Here is a 15,719-nt window from a genome sequence, read left to right as displayed (position 1 = left end):
TTGGTGGTTGTGTGGGGATGCGAACAGGTCTATTTCTGGTAGTCCCCATTTCTTTGTAATGGATTTGAAGATGTCTGGATGCAGCATCCATTCGTGGGCATCCGTGGTAGTTCTGCTTAAGGTGTCTGCTAGTATATTTTCTTTTCCTGGCACAAATATGGCCTGGAGCTGAATGTTGAGGTTCAGGGCCACATTCCACAGGTCCATTGCCATCCGGCATAGAGGATATGAGTGTGTGTGCCTCCCTGTTTGTTGATATACCACATGACTGTGGTGTTGTCCGTCCTTATCAGCAAATGACCCTGTTGAAGAAACGGTCTGAATGTCTGAATTGCCTGTTTCACTGCCAGCATCTCTTTTTGATTTATGTGTAGGTTCAGCTGGTCTTGTGTCCATAGGCCTTGTATACACTTGTCCACCATGTGTGCCCCCCAGCCTAGGTCTGAGGCGTCCGTGGTGATAGTCTGGCTTGGGCGAGGTTTGTGGAAAGGCAGTCCTCTGTTCAACTGACAGGCCTGAGCCCACCACAGAAATTCTTGCTTCAGGCATGGAATTATTGGAATCTGGGCTTCTAGACTGTGCTTGTGTTGAGACCATATATTCCTTAGGTACCATTGCAACTTCCTCATATGCAGCCTGGCATGTGGAATCAATATTATGCAGGATGCCATGTAACCCAGGGCTTGCAGGACTTTCCTTGCTGTAAGCTGGTTCTGTGTTGTTAATGCCATGAAATAGAGTGGTAGTTGCTTTTGCTTTTCTGCTGTGAGAAATGCCATCTGATTTGAAGTGTCCAGTTCTGCACCCAAGAATGTTATCCTTTGGGATGGCACCAGTCTTGACTTTTTCATGTTGACTGTGTATCCCAGGGCTTGCAGTAGTTGTATAACCTTTTCCAAATCTTCTGTTAATTTGGTCTTGTTGTCCGCTTGTATTAGGCAGTCGTCCAGGTATGGATAAATCTGAATTCCCTGAAGCCTGCAATGAGCAATTACTGATGCCAGGCATTTCGTGAATACTCTGGGCGCAGTAGATAAGCCAAAGGGCAATGCTGAGAATTGATAATGCTCTGATCCTGCAAGAAATCTGAGGTATCTTCTGCAATCTGGTCGTATAGGGACGTGCAGGTATGCCTCCTTGAGATCTAGAGTCACCAGCCAAGACTCCTTGCCCAGCATGGGAAGAAGTTGCTGTAGGGTCAGCATTTTGAATTTTGGAACAATGAGGTATGTGTTCAGAGCGGACAGGTCGAGAATAGGCCTCCATTGATTTTCTTTCCTTGGTACCAGGAAAAGTCTGGAGTAAAATCCTTGTCCTTGTTCCATAGGCGGTACCTTTTCTATAGCTCTCATCCTTAGTAAGTGGTTGATTTGTCCTAGAGCGTTTGTTTTTTGGTTTGGTGGTAGGTTTGGCATTCCTCTCTTTTTTGGTAGAGTGTGGAAGTGAAACCTGTAGCCTTTGTCTATTGTCTGTAAAATCCATTTGTCTCCTGTAATGTAATGCCAGTTTATGGAAAATAAGGCTAGCTTTCCGCCTAAGGGTGCTTCCAGTTGTTCCCTGGTAGGCGGTATCAGAGTCAAGTCATTGTGTCTGTCCTGTGGAAGTGGTAGTAGCTGGATCTGTGGCAGTACTTCTCTGGTTGTTAGGCTGTCACTGACGTCCCCTGTAGGCACCTCTGGATTGACCTCTGCCTCTTGGGCCTATTTCTGCCTCTCTGTGCTCTGGAGGTGTCTGGAAAGGACCAATTCTTCGAAGGCCAATTTCTACTAAACCTCGGAGGCTGGACCTGTAAGAAATCCTTGACTGTTTGGACAGATTTTGCTTTTTCTTCCACCTTCTTTAGCACTTGCTGTGCAGGGCAGCCAAACAAACTTTGTTTCTCCATGGGAGCATCTAGGAGCTTTGACTTTACATGGTCTGGTAAGGATTGCTCTTTTAACCGTGCATGCCTTCTGATCACTGTTCCAGTCATAGCTGATCTAAAGGAAGCCTCCAGTGCATCATAGCCGCATTTTAAGGAATGATTACTGACCTGCTGAGTGTTATGTACCAAATCCTGAAGGGACTTACTGTCTATAGGTTCAGGAGAGGACAGTTTTTTATTTAGCTGATCTAACAAAAATTCCTGATACTGAATCATGTGGAATTGACAGTTTAAGGCCCTAGCCGAAAGAGTAGCAGAAGTATAAACTTTTTTACCCCATCTCTCTAATGCTCTAGATTCTCTTTCAGAGGGGAGGGTTTTGGCAGAGGCAGCTGCTGCAGCTTTGGGGCCCTGTGAAATGGTTTCAGGATCTGCAATAGGAGCCTTATACAAGTGATAGTGAGTGTCCGGGACCCTATAATATCTGTCGGGCTTAGCAGGGGCCGGGGGAAGAGAGTCAGGGGCAGTACAGGCATCATTAAATGCATCATCCACAACTGTTAGTACTGGAGGAATGGCTAAAGGCCTATGCTGTGGTAAATGTAAAAAGGTCCTTACCCTTTTCCTTGAATCTGAAAAATCCTGGCCCTGCCATTGAAATTGCTCTCTCATAGCATGTAATGTTTCCGCAAAAGAAAATTCCTCAAGAGGAGAGGCAGAAGGAATGGAGTCTTCTGCATCAGAATCCTCATATGGAGAATAAGGGCCTTCTGGAGGATTTGAGTTTTCTGAATCATCCGAGGAATAGTCTGTAGAAACTGGATCCGGGGGCTCTGCTCTAGGCCTCTTCTCTGGAGGGGGTTGAGAGGCCCTGTCTGGGTGAGGTTGGGATCCTAGGCCTGTGTGGGGGTTTTTTTAGGCAGGGGGCCTTAGAAGTTTTTAGCTTTAGCCCCAGAGAAAGCCTTTGCCTGCTACAGCAGGAGAAATTTCAGTATCAGATTCAGCCATGCTGTGTGAGGCCGAGGATCGTCGGAGGTAGGCGGAGGAAGAACCGAAGGACTCTGTTTCAGCGAAAACAGAGACACGACTGTTGGCTTATTTAACCGTTTCGAGAAACCACGACGGACGCAGTGTCGGTCCTTTTCCTTACGCTTTTTAGCTAAATGTGAAGTCGGAGTCTCTGATGGCATTTTGTAAGCAAAAGCGGGACCAAAAAACTCCTCTGCAAACTCCGACCAACGTGTAAGTGTCCGTCGGTTGAAGGAAGCACAGGCTAGACAAGCTGATATGTCGTGGTCTGGGCCTAAGCAAGGAAGGCAGTAAGAGTGGAAATCCTTATGAGGTATTTGTTTCCCACAAGTTAAACAATTATTTACTTTTTCTGACATCGGCTGAGGCAAGAAAGAGTCCACAACAGGGTACTTAGCTTTTTAGAAGTCTTTGGTAGTAGAAATCTCTGGATCTGACCGACCGGCACTTGCGAACAGCTTCTGCTTCGGGCACCGCGCGGCAAGAAAGAATGGCGTCGGCTGATGCCTTTATACCCAATTCACAGCAGCTATGACGTCGGGTGAAGTGCGACATCAGCCGAGGCCAGACCCAGACTTTGGAATCCGGCCGACCGAAGGGCTGCCTGAGGCAGGACAACCCATATGTTAGGACTGCAGATGCATCCTTGAAGGACATCTGGCAATTTAAAGCCCTGATGGCAAGAAAAGCAGAGGTGTAAACCTTCTTACCCCATCTGTCTAAAGCCCTAGAATCCCTGTCTGAAGGGGGAGGATTTTTGGCTGTCGTAGCCTTAATGCCTTTAAGTCCCTGGGAAATGGTCTCTGGATCTGCAGTAGGATTCTTAAAGAGGACTTTGTGGAAGTCAGGTACTCTACAGTACCTGTCAGGTTTCCTGGGAGCTGGAGGCAAAGTGTCACGGGTAAGGCTGGATTCCAAGAAGACATCTACAATTTCCAGAACAGGAGGGATAGCTAGAGGCCTGTGCTGAGGCAAGTTTCAAAATTCCCTGAGACTCTTTTTGGACTGAGAGTAGTCTTGGCTCTCCCAGCGGAAGTGCTCCCTAAGGGTATGCAGGGTTTCACCAAAGAAAAAATCTTCTGGTGTGGAAGCAGAGGGAATGGAATCCTCTGCATCAGAATCCTCATAGGTAGATAAGGGAATGTCCCGGTAATCAGAAGGGTCAGAGTTATCAGACTCCTGATCTGAGGAATCAGAAGGAAATTCAGTTCTTGGTCTTTTTGAGGGGGGAGGCTGACTTCCCCTAATTAAAGTAATAAGGTCTTCTGCCATTCTAAGCATTTGTTTTTGTGGCATGTGGGCCTGAGAATGCGCTTTGGTCGTCTGTTTCCTAGGCGTAATGCAAACTCTAGGCCTGAGAAATTCGGTATTTTTGGTCCGAAATGAAGTTGTCAGTTTAACATGAAAATCGGAAGGCCTGAATACACCCTCAGAAGCCGGTGCCTGCACAGCGGCTCCGGACCCATCCAAGGTAGAGACATCTGCAGGTTCCATAGTCTAAGAAGCATCTCGCTGCATACTGGACTCTGAATGGGTCTCAGTAGAGGCCTGCGAATCTGTAGAAGTGGGCATCAGGGGCTGCATAAGCACCTCACGAAGTACTGGAGGACTGGCTTAACGGTAGCATCGTCGGCAATTTTGGACCTATGAGGTTCGTCTCTGTCTTTATCCTTACGTTTTTTCGGAAGATAGTTAGTCAGATGGCCTACCGAAGCAATTTCGGAATACAGAGATAGAGAGCAAAAAAATTTAGCGACAAAAATAGCCTGACGACGAATAGTTCGGGAGTTGAACAAGGCACAAAACCAAAAGCGAGGGATGTCGTGGTCTGGGCCTAAACAGGTGATGCAGTAAGAATGAAAATCTCTGTGAGGTATTTGCTTTCGACAGGCAAGACAATTATTAATTTTTTCTGCCATCGGTTAGAGCAAGAAAAAAGGATCCCCAATGGGGTACTTATCTTTTAGAAGACTTCAAGTCAGATACTCGAAAAGTGAAAATTTCTGGAGGCGGCCAACCGGCACTTGCAAACTGCTTTTGCTTCGGGCACTGCACGGCAAGAAAGACTGATGTAATGGCGTCAGCTGCATGTTTTATACCCCTGATGACCTGAGGTCATGGAAGAAGTGACAGCATCCGATGCAAAAATCCCAAGACTCTGGTATTCAGGCAGACTGAAAGCTACCTGCAAGCAGATAACCCAAATGTGATGACTGCAACTGTGAAACAGGAAGAACATCAGAGATTCTTTCTGGAAGGAGGAAATGGTGGACCACCCCGCCCTTTTGTTATAACAACTCATCATACCAAAACAGACATCCTCAAGTGGGATCTGCATGAATCCTCCTGCTCATCAAAATTAGTATCCTCTGTGAGGGACTCCAGATGGAAGTCCAAGTGTCTCCTTTAATGCACAAGCTTTCAATGTACTTCCCCAGCAGGATGCTCAAGGGAAAACTCCAATGCAAATGGGGAGTCCACAATGTGGACTGTCTGCAGGCCTCAAGGGGCTGGCTGTTCCAAAGTGGCAGGAACAGAACACAGGGGACCAGAAGAAACCACAGGAGGAAAGAACAGCTCCAAGTGATGGAAGGATGCCTGCTCCCTGGACTGAGAGAGAATTCACTCAAAGACTTCAAAGATCTAAACAGAAACCAGTTCCGAAGCAGTCCCTGTAGGTCCCAAGGAAACCACAAAAGCAAACTCTGAGAATCAATTTGACTCTGCTTGAAAGCCAGTGCCAGATCTGAGCTTTCGAAAGCTGAAGTCCTGAGCGGGAAGGACATATCCAAAAGTGTCAGAGTCAATCCCAACACAACTCCCACCAATGTCAGCACATACTCCTCAGCTGTGGGACCCACGGATATCAAAAGCATTTAAGACTCAAATGTGTCAGAGAAATCGGAGTCAAAGAAACAGTCTTTCAACAAGCAATCTTAGGTGTTCACTCAGATCCATTGTCACTAGATCTGATGGTCAGATCGAAAAAGTAGGCAGAATTGTAGGAGGGGGGAACAGCTCCCAAACCGCTGACAGTGCTTGGTGTAGGGAAATGCCAAGCTGGATCCAGGTCCTTAGGAAATTCATTATCATGCTGTCCATGTTGAAAAGGCTCCTGTCTGTACTGACCTTAAACAGGAGGCCATAGAAGGTGGCCTAGAAATTCCTTAAAATGATCTGTCCTGTAAAAATAAAAAACAAAGCCTAGGACTAACCAGTTCCAGGGAACATTTGGGTTCAGAAAAAGGAGGGGGTGGAAACCTAACCCTTATATGCTAAGAAGCAGAATATGGATCCAAAGATGTCGACACCTTCGAGACCAGGCCTGTCGGATCCAGATAAGGCCTCCTAGACTCTTTTTCCCTATGTCTGTCTGCACATTTCTTACACTCCTTGTCTTTATCTTTAGATTTCTCCCCCCATGACCCTATAACTAAAGATTACTTGTTGGAGGGGAAAGAAGATTGAGAGGGGTAAATTATCTCCGTAGTAGCAGAGAGAAACCAATTCAAGGCGAGCTTTAATTGCTGGTGAGATAGTGCTATGGACCCAAAAGCAAAGCAAGTGGAGCAGTCTTTTGAGGTGTAAAGCTCCTAAACAGTACACATACTTGAGTGTGCATCATGCAGAGGATCTTGTGGCTGCAGGAGACACTTTTTGAAGTCAGATGCCTCGTTCAACATCCTGCAAAACAAACATTAACCAGCAACACCAACACTAAGTGAAAAAAAACCCCAAAAACCTGCTATAAAGCATTAACAAAACAGCAACAGAACTTAGACCAAACTATAAAGACAAAATCCTGACTATAAAACAGCAGAGAAAAAAGGGAGGGGAAAAAGTATACCACTATCTCAAACTCCCCTTCCCCAAGTTGGGGGAGATCAGAAAAAAATACCCTCAAGGGAAGTAGGAAAAATAAAATGCTAGTAAAAAACTGAGGGTTGGAGGGTGCCATAATGGTTACGGTGTTTACCTTACAAACACAAGGTATAGGAGTTTGATTGTCACCTTGAAAGGGAAACTGGCTAGGCTTAAAATGGTCTACAAGGGTAGCTAGCCTAGTACTTCCCTATGAACTTACAAGATGAAGAAAGCACAGTTGTGTACACTTAATAAATGTACATGTTCGAGTGTATTCACTGCCGCAGTCGTCACATTTGGGTTATCTGCTTGCAGTTGCCCTCAATCAGCCTGATTATCAAAGTCTTGGGTCCTGCGTCAGTTGCTGTCTCATCTTCCATGACGTCAGGTAGTCAGGGGTATAAAGCATGCAGCCGATGCCATTACATCAGTTTTTCTTGCCCCAGATGTCAGGTGCCCCCTTAATGGGATTCAACAGTATGTCCTGGCTTTCTGCCTGAATTAGACAATTGCCCAGGTATGGGTATATCTGAATATTTCTTTGCCTGCAAAATGCAATGACTGGAGCTAGGCACTTTGTGAATACCCTGGGTGCAGTAGATAAGCCAAAAGGCAGTGCAGAGAACTGATAATGCATAAAGACTGCTTTGAAGCGTAGGTATCTTCTGCAAGATTTCCTGATTGGTATGTGCAGGTAGGCTTCCTTTAAATCCAGTGTTGCCAACCAGGCATCCTTGCCTAGCATAGGAAGCAACTGAAGAGATGGCATCTTGAATTTTGGGATCACTAAAAATGTGTTTAGGACAGAGAGGTCCAGGAATGGACGCCAGTTGTTGTCTTTTCTGGGCACCAGGAAAAGTCTCGAGTAGAAACCTTGTCCCCTTTCCTATTCTGGGACAGTCTGAATAGCCCTGATACTTAAGAGAGAGAGAGAGAGAGAGAGAGAGAACTTGTTTTTATGCCTCTGCCCACTGATTTGGGGTAGATCTGGCCAACCGTTTGGGGTTGGTAAAGTGTGGAAGTGGAATCTGTATCCTTGGGAAACTATATTTAAAACCCATTTGTCCTGGGTAATGAGTTCCCAATTTTTTGCCTGCAGAGCAATTTTTCCCCCTAAAAGGAGCAGTCAGTTGGGCAGGGCTTGGAAGTTTTTGGAAGTGGGAGTCCCCCACTGCTTAGTCCTGTGCGTACCTTGGGACTGAAGCTTGGGTGTTATGCTGGTTCTGGGTTTGGACTGAGAAGACCTGGAAGAGGCAGGAAAGGACCAATTCTTGAGGGCCATGCCTACTAAATCTGGGAGGCTGTAATGGCAGGAAATCTTTAACAGTTTGCATAGATTTAGCTTTTTCCTCAATCTTTTTAAGTACTTCTTCTGCTTTGTTGCCAAACAGATGGTCCTGGTTTAAGGGAGCATCCAGCAATTTAGCTTTAACATGATCTGGCAAAGATTGCTCCTTAAGCCAAGCATGACTTCTAAGTACAAACCCAGCGACAGCAGCCCTGCAAGGTACCTCTAGTGAATCAAAACCACATTGCAAAGTATGTTTTCCAACCTGTTCAGTAGAATGCATTAAATCCTGTAAATCTTTATTTTCAGCACAGTAAGGGATCAACATCATTTTCTGTTTAAGCAATCCAATAATATGCTTCTGATACTTTAACATATGAAACTGGCAGTTTAAGGCCCTAATGGCCAAGGTTGCAGAAGTGTAGACCTTCTTACCCCATCTATCCAGCACCCTGGAATCTCTATCAGAGGGGGTAGAATTTTTGGCAGTAGCAGCCTTAATGCCCTTGGGTCCCTGTGAAATGGTCTCAGAAACATGTGAGAGTCAGGAACCCTGTAATATCTATCTGGTTTTCTGGGAGCAGGAGGTAAGGAGTCAGGGGCCAAGCTAGATTCCAAAAAGGCATCATCAACAATGTCCAGTACAGGGGAGATAGCTAAAGGCCTGTGTTGGGGCAGGAGTAAGTAATCTCTAAGCCTCTTTTAGAGTCAGAGTAATCCTGGCTTTCCCAGCGAAAATGCTCCCCAAGAGTTTGCACGGTTTCAACAAAAGAGAAATCCTCTGGAGGGGAAGCAGAGGGAATAGAGTCCTCTGCATCAGAATCCTCATAGGTAGATAACTGTAAAGCCTGGTCATCAGAGGAAACAGAAATTTCAGAATCCTTATCAGAAGAATCATAAGCAAACTCAGTCATAGGTCTCTTAGAGGGGGAAGGCTGGCTCCCCCTGATTAAAGTAATAAGGTCTTCAGCCATTCTTATCATTTGTTTTTTTTTAGGTATACAGCCCTGACTAAGTGGTCTGGTCATCTGTTTTCTAGGCATGGATCGAGTTTTAGGCCATGAAGAAGAAGATGGCGTCAGTTTAATATGCAAGTCAGTAGGCTTGAATACACCCTCAGAAGTCGGTGCCTGCACAGCGGCTCCGGACCCATCCACGGTAGAGACATCCGAAGGTTCCACAGCTGAAGCATCTCGCGGCATACCTGACTCCGAATGGGTCTCAGTAGAGGCCTGCGAATCTGAAGTAGCGGGTATCAGGGGCTGCGAAAGCACCTCACTGAGTACCAGCGAACTGGCGACTAACTTAGGAGAAGCATCCTCAGCAGCTTTGGACCTTTGCGGTCTGTCTTTATCTTTGAGTTTTTTCGGAATGTCGGTAGTCAGGTGGCTTACAGAAGCCATATCTGGGTAATTGAACATAGTACCAAAATATTTAGAAGCGTAAATATACCGACGACGAATAGTTCGTTGATTGGTACGTCGTGGTCAGGGCCTACGCAAGGAATACATTACGAATGAAAATCTTTATGAGGCATTTTGCTTTCCACAAGAAATACAATTATTGACTTTTACTGACATCGGTTTAGAGCAAGAAAAATTTTCCCCAACGGGGTACTTAGCTTTAGTTGAAGACTTCGTTTCTGAAACTCGAAAACGAAAATTTCAGGAGTCGGCCAAACGGCACCTGCAAACTGCTTCTGCTTCGGGCACCGCACAGCAAGAAAGACTGATGTAATGGCATCAGCTGTATACTTTATGCCCCTGACTACCTGACGTCATGGAAGATGAGACAGCAACCAACGCAGGACCCAAGACTTTGATAATTAGGCCGACTGAGGGCTACTGCAAGCAGATAACCCAAATGTGATGACTGCAACCGTGAAACATGAACATCAATAACCACATAAGGCAATTGCATAGGCAAAAAGCACTACCTTTACTCAGGTAGAGGATGCAAGGATGTAGATCTTACAGGACAACACTCCCGCAAACCCCAGTGATAGTTTTGTTCTGTTTTATTAAACAAAAAAAAAAATACTCGGAAAGAAAGTATCACATTTACTGTCCAATGTCTACATTTTTTTTACATGATGAAATAATAAATGGAGGCAGGCATCCCAGACAAAATGTGACAAAGTTATTTGACATGGCAAGTATACATATACCCACAGTATTGCAAGGTAGAGTGTATGCTGAATGCAGATAGCAAGAGATTTGCACATGACAATCCTTTTAATGCGACTGTAGTTCAAAGCAGTGCCTGTACCATTCAGAGCACTTTGTGAAACCTGATCTTGCTTCTGAATGCAATGCATTCGTTGCTGAAATCAAACTACATAAAAGTTAAACTGAGAAGGAAAAGCAGACAACTACCTCAAATTTTCAGTTTACCTGCTTTTAGCACACTCACTGGTTCAAAGCCTATATGCAAAGATTACCCAGACATGAGCTCTGATGCATTTAACACTTTGCTTGCCACAGAAACAGTGCATTAATAAAGTTAAACTAACATCACTCTGTGCCTTGGTTAACATGTAAAGATATATTTTAGCTATTTTCAACAACTACATTTCTCAAAATGACTAAAGAGATATTCCACAAGGACAACAGACCTTTCCTCCATCTCCAACTAACTTTTGACAAACGCATCATAATTCTTTTTCAATCAGAATCCCTACCTCTCTCCCAAGTAGTCTCCAATAGCAGTCTTATTTAGGCCTTCTCCTTTATAAAGGAACTGAGCGACATCTTCTGGTGTGTGTTTCAGCAATTCATGTTCCACAAGGAACACAATACCCTGCAGAAAGCACACAAGGAAAGAATGTTCACAGTATGCAAAAGTAACATTTGAATTAGAGAACAGAAGCAAAGGTTGAAAATAGTGCCTTGCACTCCACCCCCCCAAAAAAATATCAAGGTCCTGAAAAGTACTGCAAGCGCAGCAGTACGTCACATATTGGTGAGGATGGTCAGTGCTGCCAAGGGCATCCCCCAAAAGAGAAATCCTAAAATGTATTGTAGGTGACAAGGACACCATCACAAAGGGATGAAGCACTAACAGCAGGGACACTATAAATAAGAACTGTTGTATTGGTAACTAGCGCGGTTTGATGGTAGCCACTGCAGTTGTGATACTCTGGAAGCAACACAGCTCCAATCACTAATGGCGCTCTAGAATTGTTAAGAAAAAGTGCTGGATGAATGTATTGGCAGAAATACTTTGTTACATGGATATTGCTAAGATGCAGTGTTCACCTCGATAGAGTAAATGACAGTGCATATCTTTATCACCTTTAAAGCACTAAAGGCTGATTAAAAGAAGCTTATAATGTTGTGTCCCAATATTACGTTTGCCTAATTAGTCCTATCATCCATATTATTTTGCTTGAGTTACCTATTACTGTGTCATAATAGTCATCAACAACAATTTTTTCTATTCTTACTTTAATCTATCTTCTACACCAGGTCTTGCATGAAAAGCTTTCTAGTCGTACAACAAACACACCAACTGATTCACTGCATCCAGCATTTATAAACTGAACTCTAAGCAAGGACAAGGCATTTATTCTTCAGGGCAATATCCAACCACCACTTTTTTATACACTGAAGTATGTTCAAAAATTACATGTGCTCATTTTAAACGAGCACTGTGCAGACGTAGTATGGCTGGATATCGGTAGGCACACCTTTTCCTCAAAGCCAAAAAGAAGCAAAACATTCCCATTTAGTTAAAAAGATAAAATCAAGCAGTTAAGTTTCCTCTGTATGTAATCTTTTCTTGCCTTATCTTAAGTATATGTTAAGTATGTCTACTTAACGCTCAATGTTAAATCATAGACAGGATTTTTCTTACCATACAAACACATCTGTTTACTTAATAAAGAAATTTTCACCTCAATTCCTGATCAAAAGCTACAAAAATAAAATCGACCATTTATCATAGTAACAAAGTATATACCAGTTTAGTGCTCCCTATTGTTACACCTTTTCTTAAATGCACAAAAATTTTTTCACTCAAGAAAAGCTACCTTTTCCTCTTACTGCCAGATATATTTACATATTCTTGACATCTCCACCAACCACTGCTTTCCTTCAATATTTTGTCTCACACAGGCGCACACAGACATACACGCACGCACACCCGCACGCAAGTGCACGCACACACACATCTGGGAAAGGCTGGCACAGATTTACTAGCTATGCCCCCTTCTGCCCAGGCTATCAGGTAGTTACTGGGACCAGGTACTCCAAAGCCAGCTACTCGGAGACTCTTATAAGGGAATCCAATTATACTGAGTGAAATTAATATTAGTACAAATGGTAGTGTTTTGACCAATGTAGCAAGACTTTCAGGAGTGGCCAAAGAGCGACCAAATAGATACAAGGAGTTTATATCACATGATCGAAAGCAAAAAGTATCAAAGCTCCAAACCTCGAACTGGAAACCTTGAAACTGGAAAACATTGAATGTGGGGGAAAAAAAACAGTACACACCCAAAACACCACAAAAAAAAAAAAAAAAAAATATCGCTGTATGCAGGGGGGCAAGCCCCCCTGCACCTCTCACACCCTGCTACTTAAATATACCAACTCTGAGATCGCACTACAGTGCAGTACAGGGAAATCTTCCCTTCCCGCACTCTATGGCGATCTCTGCTTTACTCTGATGGTTTCCAGTTTCGAGATTTCCAGTTCGAGGTTTGGAGCTTAGATATTCTCAGCTTTCGAGTTTGTGATATACACCCCACACAAGTATTCTCAAAGGTTAAAATATTCTCTAAAGGATTAGCCACAATGAAAAGTTTAAATATATTTAATAAATAATAAAAACAACATGAAAATACTAAATGCTTATTCACAATAGTCACCAGAGTTTCAATCACAGAAAATATTAAAATAATGTAGATGAATAGATTCAGAAAGATACAGAAACAGTACTTAACTAATCTCACTATATTTTCCTGACTGATCTAAAGAATTACTGTTCCTTGGTCACTTACTACAGCAAGGGAAGATGAAGTAGGTGAGTGATCCTTCTATGTCAGGTTCCGAAAACAGACTGCAATAAGACTTCAGTCTCATCTGCTATTAAAACATCATTTTTGTCCTATATTACAGAATGACATCACTTACATATCATCTGAAGTACGGTTCCCATACCATCCCCACTGCTAGAAACTGAACCAGAACTTAGCACATATGTGTTGCCATACACACAGAGACACAGCCTTGCAGATATGTTTTATAGTATCTGGAAGCTATAAAACCATAAAACACTTCCACTCTTCTTACAGGAGCTAATAAACCATTCTCTGGCACAGACATTTTCTCTCTGGCACAGACATTTTCTCTCTGGCTGCAGTCAGAAATGCCTAAATTAAATAATTAATTTCTTACTATTTTCCAAAGTTAGCTAGACTGAGATTAATCTCTTCGCTTCCAGTATCCTCTGTTAAAACATATACATTTAATCAGTTACAATACAGTCAGGACCCACTGTTGGTACATTTAACAGAAGCAGCTTCACAAACACATTTTTCAACACAAGCATCTGTACAAATCAGTTTGATATACAAATGACATATGAGCCTTGGCCGGCTAAGATCTAGCTGTATTCAACTGGACGTACAAGATATTCAACTGGACGTACAAGATAATTTTAGTACCTTTTCTCTGCACTTTTTTCAAATACAGCATTTTAATCGATTTATTTGTGTTGCATTGAATATTAACTGAACTGGAAGTTTTGACACTGTTTTTTTCAGTTGTTCCCCACACAACGTGTTAATCTTGGTGGCTTTGAAACTGCCCGCCCCTCTTGTATATTTGTGTTTGGATACTCCTTCGGGGCCCATCTCATTTGCTCACTCAACTGAGTGCAGTGAGATCATATTCTGATGTCAGGCACTCCTATTGTGTACAAAGAGAGCATCTGGGAAAGAAAGAAAAAAAAATTAAGCTTGTTTCCTGTCTTTCCTTTAAGTGGTCTAGACTACCCTGCCATTAACTGGGAAAACTACTCGGGTACCAACTCCTTTTCCCAATGGTTCTTGGAATTCATAAATTCCAACGCCATGGATAAACTAATCCAATGTCCCACCAGGGACTCCAATATCCTAGACCTGATCATTACCAATATGGGAGATAGATGCTCCACACCAGTGGTCACCCCCTCATTGGTCAGGTCTGACCATAAGCAAATCCCCCTTGACATCCACATCCCACTCCCCAGTAAGGAAACCTCCTGAAAAAACTTCTCCAAAGCCAACTTCATGCTACTGAAGTCAAAAGTGACAAACTTCACGACAGCCATGCAGACGGGATCTGAAAGTTCGACTATAGAATCCTACACTATGGCACTGTACCGAGCACTTCCACTCGTGCATGAATCGTGCCATTCCAAATAGAACCAAGATGCTCTTCTCCAAAAAAAGGAAGCCAATCTGGTGGTCCCCTGTTATAAACAAACTATACAACAGAAGGAAGAAACTGTTGCAGAAAAGAGGAAAATCCCAGGATGCAAAAAACTCCCTTACCAGCCTCAGTAGGAAGCTGAGATCCCACATAAAATCCTCAAAAGCTAGTTATGAAAATAAAATTGCCAAAGATTCCAAAGACAACCACAAGGCATTCTATAGTTATGTCAAAAATCTAAATGGCAATGCTCAGACCTGCTCTGAGCTACAACAGAATGGCATTAAATATACTGATCCCAAGGATATTGCCAATATCCTGGCAGATTGATTTAGTGCCAACTTCATCCCCCTCTCACCCCCTAAAGGGCCCATCTCAATACCAAAAGATCGCCAAATTCTGGTAATCATGGCCAGACAGGTAGAAACCACACTCTCCAAAGCTAAGAATACAGCATCCATGGGACCAGATGACATCCCAGGCTGTGTACTACATGAACTACAAAATGAACTGGCACCTCACCCAAGTGTCATGTTTAAAAATAGCCTCACCTCAAGCTTTGTGCCCACTGAGTGGCGCACAACTACAGTTACCCCACTCCACAAGGGGGGATCCGCCTTGGATCCCGGGAACCACCGTCCCATCAGTCTGACAAGCCTGATCTGCAAGGGCATGGAACGCATTATCATGGAACTTATAAACAAAGACATTGGCAAGCTTCAAACACTGGACCCCACCCAGTTTGGGTTTGTGAAGGGCCAATCTTGTCTCCTGAATCTGACTGACTTCTTCGAATCAGTCTCCAGAGCTGTAGACGAGGGTAAGGCAGTCTACACAGCCTATCTGGACCTCGCCAAGGCCTTCGACACCATCTCCCACTCTGGAATCATAGATAAACTTACTAAGCTGGGCATAAATCCCTACGTCACTTGATGGGTTGCCAACTGGCTTACTGACAGAACCCAGACTGTAAAAGTAGCCAACTCCAAATACAGCGCCAGACAAGTGGAGTACCTCAGGGTTCAGTCCTGGGACCACTCTTGTTTGGCATCTACTTCTCTGAAGTACAGGCCAACACTAAGGGACTCTGGCTAACAAAGTTCACAGATGACTGCAAACTGGGAGCCATTATTGAATCCCCAAATGATGTGGATGGTCTACAAAAAGGCCTTACAGAAACAGATGCCTGGAGCAAGAGCCATGGGCTAAAGCTTAATGCCAAGAAATGTATATATATCCCCTTTGGAAAAAAACATGT

At 43.7% G+C, this 15,719-nt stretch overlaps 1 protein-coding gene across 1 annotated transcript in view; it reads right to left on the bottom strand.

The window, feature by feature from the left end:
- CYTH2 (cytohesin 2) overlaps window positions 1-15,719 on the bottom strand; it is a 1,422,969-nt gene that overhangs the window by 1,055,630 nt on the left and 351,620 nt on the right. The window contains exon 4 of the mRNA XM_044079709.1: window positions 10,726-10,844. Within this exon, the coding sequence (XP_043935644.1) occupies window positions 10,726-10,844 (119 nt within the window). The remainder of the gene's footprint in view (window positions 1-10,725; window positions 10,845-15,719) is intronic.

Source organism: Protopterus annectens, chromosome 1.part1 (genome assembly GCF_019279795.1).
Source record: "Protopterus annectens isolate FY-2018-M chromosome 1.part1, PAN1.0, whole genome shotgun sequence".
NCBI lineage: Eukaryota > Metazoa > Chordata > Ceratodontiformes > Protopteridae > Protopterus > Protopterus annectens.
Note: the sequence above shows the minus strand (reverse complement) of the source record. Positions and strands in the feature narration are given on the sequence as shown.